General features: G+C 34.5%; 1 protein-coding gene across 1 annotated transcript; it reads right to left on the bottom strand.

The window, feature by feature from the left end:
• Positions 1-2,337: 2,337 nt before the first annotated feature.
• Positions 2,338-11,333, bottom strand: LOC134533040 (RRP15-like protein). The gene is made up of 5 exons (XM_063370210.1): positions 11,244-11,333; positions 6,225-6,547; positions 4,465-4,556; positions 4,139-4,340; positions 2,338-2,491 (listed from the first exon to the last, which is right to left on the bottom strand). Exons 1-5 carry the CDS (start codon positions 11,308-11,310, stop codon positions 2,378-2,380), a joined length of 798 nt encoding a protein of 265 aa, XP_063226280.1. The 5' UTR covers positions 11,311-11,333; the 3' UTR covers positions 2,338-2,377.
• Between the last annotated feature and the right edge of the window lie 259 nt (positions 11,334-11,592).

Raw genomic sequence — 11,592 nt, 5'->3', positions numbered from 1 at the left:
TCTTCAGAAAACATGTAAGTACGGTTTTTTTAAAGCCACCAGCATGAATTCCGTGCAAACAATTTATGCAATTTACTTTATGGCTCAACAAAGCTTAAAACTGTAAATAGTTTAGTAGTTTTCCTGGTGATTATAACGTTCAAAGTCATAATTTGTCATAAAAATGTTAAAATTTTTACATCTGTGTATTTAATGATTTTGTTCGGAAACACCTTAAATAGCACCATTTTGCGCTTTAAAATCAAAATTTTTCCGGGGGAGGACCCCCGAACCCCCCCCCGGTTTAGGCTCGGGGTCCGTGAATGACAGGGCTGTTGTGTAATCTGGCACCACCAATACTGAAGTCCTGCGCACGCCTATGCCGACCAGGAGATTGTCAGACCACACAAGCACATCTACAAGCTGCAACATGCATGTGCACAAAACAGAAATAACAAACACATCGGCACAAGGTACCATGTATACAATAGGGTCTCCTGCAGCTAGAGTCAAGAGTGAGGTACCGGTGTCCGCCATCTTTGATTGTGATGTCACGGCGGCCAACTTGGATGACCTTGACCCCAGCTACCATTTTGAATTCTGGAATTTTGTTTCCTAGTACTTTCTGCCATCTTGAATTGTCACAACAGCCATATTAAAAATTTGTGTATACTATCAAAAAAAAATCGGTTGTCTGTAAAGTCGGTTTACGGACGATAGTTTAACGTGACGTCATAACAAAACATTGATGAAATGATTGGTTCATAAGAAAATGAAATATATTCGGCCTGAGACTGAGCCGTAATAGGTTTTTGCAACCAAACCATTTAGGCATTCAAAATATTATATTCTTTGAGGAAGAAATTTTTTAAAAATGTTTCTATATTTTGTATGATAAAATCTACCTCTGCATACTTTTATGAATAAAATTGAATCATTTTTATGAATTATCACTATTTTGTATGGATACAAAGAAGGAATGAAATGAAATCTACAATTTAATTAATAAATTTACTTTTATTTGCATTCATTGATTCAAATATATTTATTACTTTTGAAGTGTCGTGCGCACCGTATTTATTTTTACAAGTACAAAAAAAATTCCAGTTTCCGGGATTTGATCCGTCAACCTATCTATTGGTAGTCAGCGATGCTAACCGCACAGCCACGAGGCCATATTGGAAACAATTGTTTCAGATGTTATAGATTAATAATATTCCATGCACAATATTTGTATGAATTTCTTTTAACTAGCATATTCTCTGTTGGACTCAAAATATTTACACGCTCGTGGGCTCATAACTATAATACGGTGTGTGATTTAATTGATCAAATAATAACTCATGACAAATAATTACCAATGTCAAATGAAAGCGTGAAAAGTATCATACCAGCAGTAAATATTTAGTTACACAGCTAAAACAATACTCATACAACACTGTTTAAATATGCTGATTTACGCTAGTAATTAAAATAATACGTACTTGTAAGAACGCCATTTCCTTGCGAATATACTCCCGTGGCACGGTGCACAACAATAACCTCAAACCCCGGCCGAGTTCTCTGTACCGTCCGCAACATACCAGAGAGATGCCACGCATGCGTAAACAGGACACATCCGTAGTGGGACAATTTTTCGTGCGTGCAGCCAGCGTTCATAGATTTATTAGACGTCACGTCAAAAAATGTAACAAATTTTAAAAATTTATTGAAAAATGATGGAGCATGGAGACCTGGGTTCGAACCTTGCAAAGTTATTTGATTAAAATGGTGAAAGGGTCTCCCTACATGGAAGCTATCAGCACTGGACACCCTCCCCCCCTTTTTCCATTAATGCCATGGAATATATACTATGCCAATTTGACAACCCATCCCATCTAATGTGTCTCGGCACTACTCCAACATGCAGCTGAGAGACCTGCTTGACACGTACTTTGAGTACTTTTCTGCCACATCACCTAATAGAATTGTTGAGAGTAACCTGTAAGCATACCTAGAGTAAGGGAAAGCTCTTAAGTTGTTAGAAGTATAAAAATGTTATCATGCTCAGTGTTAGGGAAAAAAATTTAAAATAAATTATTTTCAAACACAGTACTACTACCCACCTAACTGATTGTATACCAGAGGGTGAACAAGTTATTCCATTCCCAGTTCAGCAAAGCCTGATTGCACTGTAGCCTTGATGCCTTCTGGTTGCCATCAGGTGCCTGTGTAGTCATTGGAAATTCCAGTAAATTCCAGTACCTAGTTTTCACAGTGGTTCTGATGCAATTGATGCAAATTCCTCACAAGACACTGAATTTATAATTAGAAATTCTGGGATTCAGCAGCATATTTTTAAGGATAAAAACAAGCTCAAAAAAATAAACTTTGCATTTATTTTGTACAATAAGGTTAACTACACATTGTCGACAGCCGCTCCGCTGACGGGCTTGTCCCAGTCCTTCAGCTTGGCCCCCATCATGAAGTCATCTCGCAGCACGTGCCACGTTGCATCCTCGTCATCTCCAGCCTGCACCACACAACCACATCAGGCTGTCCAATATTACAACTGCAAAGGAATACTCCTCGCCACAATCATTTCAGTTCCCTCAGCCCTATTTCAATTTAATATCATCCCAAACGCGGAGAGTATTACTATGCATTCTATTAAAACGCAGTGGTACAGACAAAAAAACACTGGAATCTCATTCAAAAGGCCCTGATTTTAATACCGGTCCAGATTTCCAGTTATGAAACTACAGAGTGTTGTTTATTTACTACAAAAACAGACACACTTAATGACAAATTTATTTCATCGCATGCATCAGCATTCTTTACGATAATCACTCATATAACACAAGGTTTTTTTTTAAAGTATTTAACTTAAATATTAATTATGAAAAGCATTTAATTTTTTTTATATTAAGTGATTCATAACGGTGTAGAAGTGCTCAGTATTTTGTAGAGTAGAATGTGCTTTATGTGTTTTTATTGGGCGCATGAGAATGTGATAACTGATAGGCAATTCCGTAAGTTGGCAGCATTGCCGGTCCATCCATCTTAATTTAGGTTTCTTAAACCACTCCAAAAAATTGCTGGGATATTCCTTGTAACAAGGTATGGTCAATTCCTTCCCTGAATTATATGGTAATTGTTTGTCATGGACAACCTAATTGTTGAGATGCAAAATAAATGTATTGTCACGCAAAACTATTCTACATGTTTTTTTTTAAAATTTTTTTGATACATTAACTTTTTTATAAAAAGTTCACTATAAAGTATGTGATTTATAAAAGGGAATTACTAAAGCTTATGATGATTAAAAAAAAAGTCAATAATTAATAAATAATTCTTAATGATTGAAATAGGTGGCATGGTGTACCATTTGATGAATTGTTCAACATTTTGGCCAACATAATTATTAAATTATTATCCAAACTACATTTAAATAAATTTTGTTTTATAGGGTGTTACATCACACATTCACAGATGCTAAATAATATGGAATCTCCAAGATTGAAGTGGCTTCTAACCCATGACCCTCGCTACATACGAGTGACATATTAGCCATCATGGCCACCCAGGACCCAAATGCAATTAGAATGTTTTGCACCAAAATATTTAGTTAATTAGAAGGCCGGGAAATTTTATAACCATAGTGCCCTGTTAGGGCATACCACATTAAAAGAGAGACAAATTCTGAGTGAAATCAGATCCAACTAAATTTACGGTGTCACGTATGAAATACATGCACATGGTGGGTTTGTACAGAGGTAATTGAGGTAATTAGTTATGGACGATGGGCTTAGCTACGAAAATGGAACAGATGTGCTTACAGAAAAGAAGAATGAATAATTTAGCGCCTAATTAAGTCTTGACGACATTAGAGATGGTAAATGGTGATGAGAATGAAATACTGTTAAAATGCATGGGTGGGAGAAACAGGAGCACCCTGAAAAAACCAGTCAAATCATAGCAACATCTGCTTCCTTTTCCACCTGCGTAAAATCCATGTTGGTTCCCATTAGGAATCAAACTAAGTAAGTCTACCTCGGTGGGATGCGAGAAATCTAATCTCTTAACGCCACAAAAAAAAATGGATGCACAGCTAAAAAACATGTCTGTTACCTCGATTTAATATTAAAACATAGCAACCATGAATGTTTTTAACACTGACCTCAACTGGATCTTTGCGTTTCGGAGTATCATCAACCACTTCACTTTTGGCATTTGAGCCCATCAGCATATCGAGGAATGATTTCTTATCGAGCGACTTTATCGCTTGTTCCTCCTTCCTGAACAAGCCTCCTGCTTCCTTCAGCTGAACGTCAACTGTTTTCTGCTGTTGCCGCACAACGTTGAACAGCTGCACAACTCCCCTGGAAATGAAGGCATAATCTCAACCAACCAACCAACCAACACCAATTCATCCCCACTTCCAATTTAACACTGGGGTGTGTCTGGGTCCAGTAATACACACTGAGAATTGGCTATGTGACTTACTTCGTTGCAATTTTGGAAAGTACTCGCTCCCTGTCCTTGTCCAATATGTTTGGCTTCACTCTGCCTTTAGAAGCCCAGGAATTCTTTGGAACCTTAGGGAAACACAATGGAACTACGTGTTAGTTACCACAAAAAACTAAGGCAGACGAAACTCTTCATTTCTCACAGCCAAAGCAATTATTAAAGTTGAGGTGTTGCTTGAAAAAAATTCAATTACCTAACAATGACAAATGACAATCTGGTGAAACGGTTCTTTGAAACTCTGAGAGCTCGCCTAGAAGAAAAAAGACAAACGGGTTATATGTTTGTTAAAATATTTGCACAATGACCACCACAGCTCACAGTCCCAAAATACTGTTGTTTTTTTTACTTCGAATTTGAGTAAAACTGCACTTATTGCTTTTGCGGAAGAACACTGTATTGCAAACTTTTTGAAAATATCCCTCGTATCCAAATACAAGAATTGAAAATAACGGATGCCGAACCTAGCAGCAGTAGCTCTACAGTACACAACGAACCCGACGAGTCGATTCAAAGTCAAATGGAACAGGCAATAAATGAAAAAAAAAAAAAACTTAAGTGTCCGGCATAGTACATTTTAGCATAAGAATTCAACACAGTAATTAAGTTTTAGGTGGCCATCTGTGAATATTAAAGTTATAGATAAATTAAGCAATGCATAGCTTCAAAACAAGTACATACGGTACTTATTTCATAGTGGCTGTTCAATAGCGTAGCAAAGCATAGCATAGAACAAATATGAAGACAGAATTGCACAACAATGCAGGCTTTTTATTTATAAAGGTTTATATTATGACTGGAAAACACATACATAGTGAAGCAATAATTAATGTGCAATGAAAAAGCTGATGGGACTCACAAAGTTATAGTGTGCTCAATATGAACTGGGTACTTAACTCTGTGCTTATTAATCAAATCACATCTGAAGTGGAGATTTAAACCAAACCCTTGCAAGAAGTATAAGAAACCTCAGCAATTAAAGCCAATGACCTTATTGGAAGAAAAGAAATAACATGAGAAGACGACAGCTAAACCTGTGGCTGGAAAACATCAAATCAACCATACAAATTTTAGATAAGTATTCTAGTAATAACATAATCTTTTAACAATCAATCTCAATATTATTGACAGCATGCATGTATTTTTAGTGGTTTGAATTATGCAGAGGCAAAAATTTTGGTTCCTATTTTAAATGTACACAGACAGAAAAATCAGAGATATGGGCATACATAGGGTGTGGTGAGGGGGAAATACAACCCCCCCCCCCCAAAAGAAATCACAAAAAAAAATCTAATACCGCCAACAACGAAAGGAGAGAGAGGATTTAAGCGCAAACCGTGGACAAAGTGGTTCTACCCTCCCCACTCTTAACTAAATTAAATTCTTTGTATGCTCATGTCAGATACAGACAAAAAAAACTGTAAAAATACATGCCATTACATTAATTTAGTTATTCAACACTGATACATTTTTACATCAGTAACCACACAATATTTGTCAAAGAAAAATATAATACTTCTGTCAATCTATCAGATGGCTGCAGTGAGTCAACTTATTATTGGCCAAACTATTATAAACTGTTCAGTCACCACCAATTGATTAAAACATAAGTGTCATATGGCATTATTAATATTCACATACAGTGAGATAATTTACAAACTCCACCTTGCCCCCTTTTTTTTGCCAGGCCATTGATGTACATAATTCCAAAATTCATACTTTACAGATACAAAACTTACGGTTCTCTTAAGTTTTTCAACTAACTTCTGTTCTTCAGACAAATCTTTCACATCTGGTTTGTCGTCCTTAACGTCAACATCAAACTCGGGTTCCTCGACTTTCACTTTCTTGACAACTTCATTCAGTTTCTTGGCTCTCGACAAAACAATAGACCTTTTCCTCCTCGGCTTGTTGGTGCGCAAGATTTTCGCTATGGCGTCCGCCCAACCGGATTTGGAGTCGTGGGTTTCCTCCTCGCCGCTGTTTTCTTCGTCTGAGTCGTGTGGATCTGATTCCGACCCACTATGGCCGTCTCCTGAATCGCTGCTGCTGTCTTCAGCATCTGAAACAAAAAGACGACTACAGGGGCTCCAGGACAGAATAGAACAGGTAGGGTGGGGGATGCTCTGCATTTAAGTTTGCAATAATATCAAGTTAAAGAGTCCGTCACAAAAATTATTTATACTTTATTGAAAATCTGGAGCATATGTAAACTTAAGACTTAAATTTTTCTCTCTAAGTATTTTGTTGCTTAAGTATTTAATGTATATTTTCATGAAGTTTAATGTAAAATTATTTTTAATTAAATTAAGTACTTTGGTTAATTCATTAAACTACCCCTAGAAAACTTCCTGTAAAAGTTTACAAAACTTAAGATCCAGTAGGAATAGATTTGATTTCTTGCAGTAGTAATGCTCTAATTTTGTAAGATAATTCTGAGTTTACATTTCACCCTATGCTTGGATAAGTTTAATGGTAATTACATAGAAAGAAACAACACAACCTGTTCCATTCGGTACGAGTCAGCGGGTAATTTTAATTAATATTTTAACATTAAGTTAATTAAAAAAAACTATTTCCTCAGTTATTTATAAAGCCCCCACTTCCTCCTTACAACACTTTTAATGTGATTTCCAATAAAATTTCGGAAATCCTTTTTATGAACACTAGAGACACTCCTGTACTTACCCTGAAAAAGCATTGGCAAATTTCTACTGGTTTCAGAGAAATCACTATTTATAACATTCATTACAATACCTATATGTGCACTGACGCATCCGCCGCCATTTTTTGCTTGCCCGTGTGGGTATGTGTGGAGAACTTTAGTCAAATCACTAGAATGGTCTATTAGATTAGCTACTTTCAAAATACTTTAAAACATTGTAGATGGTTGCTTAGAAATTACAATTTAAGATGTAGCTATCCTGACATAACTGTTCACACAATTTCACAGTATTTTTAATGTAGCAACCTAATCAACCGTCCACACTTTTTTCAAGTATTTTAAATCTTGCTTGACTATTGTCTAATTTTTCAGTCACCTAAGTCCAAGAGAGACAATATGGACATCTTTTATGCATGTTTCTATTTGCTACTAAAGTTGCTCGTGTGAGCTGCGAACTAAGGTAACCTTCAGTGAACTTAAGAATTGTTTAGGCCTTGGTATGGACTTGTTTGAACAATGCTTACATTGCAGTTCATAAGCAACCATTAAAAATATTTTTCAGTATTTTTAATATAGCTATACTAAACTAACCAACCATCCACAATATTTTAAAGTATTTTTTAATGAAACTAACTTAATATAATCTACCATTCTCACGATCAAACAAATTTATAATATTTATGCCATACATACACAAACACAACCTCGGAATGGAATGTTGTGAATATTAGCTTTTCCAATACTGTGTTTCTCTATACATATAGAAGAAGGTTAAAAAAAATGGTGATAACTGCATCAATGCATAGGTATTGTACTGTAAGCTATAAACTATGATTTCTCAGAAACCAGTAAGAATATAAAGATGCTGTTTTCAGGTTAAATACAGAAACATCTTTGGTTTTTGACAAAGGTATTTTTGGAAGATTATTATTACTTTCCGAAAAAAAAAAAAAAAAAAAAAAAACTGCAATATACAAATATTACCAAAAAAACAAAAACAAACTACGTACTGAAAAACAACATACCTATAGCTATAGTAATTCTGTAACAGAATAAATAACCTTTCCATAAAAAAATTTTGAACATGCTTTTTTTATTTAAAATATTTTACAGATTAACAAGTGGTTAGGATAGCTTTGTTACATTATAAATACCTACCTACTGTGAATGTGAAATCAAGAGAATGATTGCTTAAGTGGGGTTAGCTACATGAAAAAACTTTAAAAGTGTGTTAATGGTTGGTTAGGTTAGATGGGTCAAGATCAAAATATGATACCGGCCTTACTTATTGGTTGGAAATAAAGTTGGGGAAATGTATGATGTCAAAGGTTAAGTGGTTTTTAAAGGTTGTCAAATGTTTGTGATTTGCAGTTTTGTTTTATGTGCATTTCTTTTGATGTGTTGGGTGAGAGGTGTGTTGTGTGTTTTTAATTAGCGATGTTAAGTGAAATAGATTATTTGGATTGGCGAATCATAAAATTTAGTCGGTAATGTAAAAAAAAAAATGGCTTGTTTTTCTCTAGGTTGAATTAGCAATCTTTGAAGTGATAAAAACAAAAAGAAAGTTTAGGTGAGGGTAGGTGAGCTAATAAATGGTAATTTATATATAACTTTACATCACGATATGGTATGTAGGTATATTGAAGAAGTTGTTAATAAGGCTGTGCTGAAGTTATTATGTACAACCGTTACATTCCTACGGTATAAGCACAGAAATGGGTGTTTTGGAGTGAGAAGATTCACAGACTGGGTTTGCAAAAGATGTTGCAGTTGAGAAAATTAAATTAGAGTAACGAATATATTTTCGATATTGTATTACATAATTAAATTATAAAACTTGGTATCACAAAATATACTAAACCGGGCGTGATTAAAGTACAAAACAATACCATACGACAGGAAATGTATGTTCGGTATCGTGTCCTATACTAGAGTAGGTAGGACTTAAGTATAGAAGACGATAACATGGAAAATATTACTTCGGTATCGTGTCCTATACTAAAATAGGTAGGGCTGTAGTATAGAATATGATACCATAGTGTTAGTTTGATAGAGAAAAGTGCAAAACAAGCATATGAATGTTCCCGGCCCAAAACTTCCATGTTCCCACGCTTTTCCCGTAAGAATGTAGGGGTAGTAATGACATCACGCCATATTGGTGACATCATCAATATTGTTATGGTATCTGGATTTAAACTACTCCCAGTTAGATTAGCAACATTAAAAATACTGTAATTAGTAATTTATTTCTTTTGCAATAGTAAAATACATATAAAAATGAGAATTTTTTTAAGTTCCTAACATTTTTAAAAGTGTGCCTGTACAAGAAAATTGCAATATTAAAATGTTCAATTATATTTTGCGATTCCGGCCAAGTGCGGAAGCTTATTATGTGTGAAAAACAGTAGGGGAAAACAATAACACCATGTAAGTTGGCCAATGACAATCAATTGAATGGTGGAATGAAGGAAAATTTAGTATGCAGTAATGGCGACAACAAAAAACAAAATAGCACCATGGAAAATAAAAAATGGACTAATGACAGTGTGAGTTTTGCAGCGATAGTAGTGGTCAGTTATACGAGGAGTGAAATGAAAAGAAGAATTGAATATCATTATAAATTGAATATATGAGTAAACAATAAGCATTAAGTAGGTAATAAGAAATTTATTGTATATGTGGGATAATGAGTGAAGTAGTAACGAGAAAGAAGGAAAGTCATGTTTATTTATAATGAAATAATATAACAGTACTGTGATCGAGAGAATGTGTGGTTGTGATTGTATTAGTGACCAGGAAGTGGCGGGTCGTGTTTCGCGATAACGAATACATTAAAATGAAAAATGGCAAATTGGTGGAAATTTATAATTTACAAGAGAAGTAGTGAAAGAAAACAATTAGTGCCAAAATGCTGAGAAAGGTAAGTGGTTTTTTATGGCTTTTTAAATGTTTGTGATCTGTAATTTTATGCATTTGTAGTTTGAGCTCATCATATATTTACAGAAGGTATATCTGTTGACACTCGAGTTAGTTTTTACGATAGCAGTGTATTTAATTTGTATAAAATAAGAACTTTTGTGATTAAAAATTGGTGATCTGAAATAGAAAATAGGCTCACCCGGTATAGTCTATTTTGCTATAACAGATTTAAATAATTACATTAAAGAAAATTCTATATAATATTTTGATCATTATTGTGATGTAGAAAACAGTCACACCTGGTCTATTCTATTTTGCAATACCAGTATTTAATTTTCAGAAAGTGAGACATTTCGAAGTAATATAGTCTCAGTATCGTGAAGTCAAATAAAGTCCCACCCGGTATATTATATTTTGCAATACCAGTATTTCATTAATTTAATTTTTTTAAATATGAGACTTTCAAAATAATATTTTCCCGGTATTGTGAAGTAGAATACAGTTTTACCTAGTCTATTATATTTTGCAGTAACAATATTTAAATTTTTTAAAGTGAGACTTTTGAAATAATTTATCAGTATCGTAAAGTAGAATATGGTCTCACACAGTCTATTCTATTTTGTGATACTGTGGTATCGTTAAATAAACTAGAGCGGGGAGATTATAGTCTAGTTTACGATATTGAAAAGCATAGTAGGGGAAAATATGAAATACGCAAAAAAAAGGTGGTTTTATTGTTCCCCGCCCAAAATCCCCATATTCCCGCGCTTGTCCCGAAAGAAAGTAGAGGTTATGTACGCGACGCCATTTTCGTGACGTCAAGTATTATGGTATCGGAAAATAGAATAATCCCTATTAAAATAGTTCACAGTTTTAAAGGTTAGAGTAAGTTAGCTACATTTAAAAACCTGTAAAATCGTGAGAATGGATGGTTATACATTAAAAATATGTTAATCGTGTGAACGGTTGATTAGACTAAAGTACGGTAAAATAAGGTGGACGGTTTGTTATGCTACGTTAGTAACATTAAAAATACTGCAAAAACTTTTGAATCGTTAGTTGGGCAAGGTTAGTGAAAAATCGCTACTTTAGAAAAGTATCACTACAAAAAAATTATTGCTGTAGCTGCAATTAATAAATAACAATTTAAATAATGCAAAGACATATTAATTACCTTCACGTATAACAGGATCTGATATACTCTCTTGAAGTAATTCTTTGCAGCATGTTTTAGAAACCATGTTGTTTGTATTATTATTATTTAGACCATAGATAAAAAAGGACTACTAGAGACCTACCTTAATTCTCCATCCGCATAGTGAAACTCGCGGCGACCTGCAAACTAACGGCACTAGTAACAGTTGAATCCATCATTAACATTGTGTAAAACGAGAGTTTCGTATAAAATATGATGTAATTCCTAATTCCATCTCAGTTTTTGAAATAATTTCTCAGATATTTTTTTGACGTGACAACGTCTAATAAATCGATGAACGCCGGCTGCACATACGAAAAAGTGTCCC

The sequence above is a fragment of the Bacillus rossius genome, chromosome 1, assembly GCF_032445375.1.
Source record: "Bacillus rossius redtenbacheri isolate Brsri chromosome 1, Brsri_v3, whole genome shotgun sequence".
Taxonomy (NCBI): Eukaryota; Metazoa; Arthropoda; class Insecta; order Phasmatodea; family Bacillidae; genus Bacillus; species Bacillus rossius.
Note: the sequence above shows the minus strand (reverse complement) of the source record. Positions and strands in the feature narration are given on the sequence as shown.

Bases quoted from the DNA above. Each gene is read 5' to 3' on its own strand.
- LOC134533040 (XM_063370210.1), bottom strand. From the start codon at position 11,310: ATGGTTTCTAAAACATGCTGCAAAGAATTACTTCAAGAGAGTATATCA. The intron at 6,548-11,243 runs GTAATTAATATG...TTTTTGTTTCAG, and splicing joins AGATCCTGTTATACGTGAAG to ATGCTGAAGACAGCAGCAGC. The intron at 4,557-6,224 runs GTAAGTTTTGTA...TGTTTCCCTAAG, and splicing joins TTGAAAAACTTAAGAGAACC to GTTCCAAAGAATTCCTGGGC.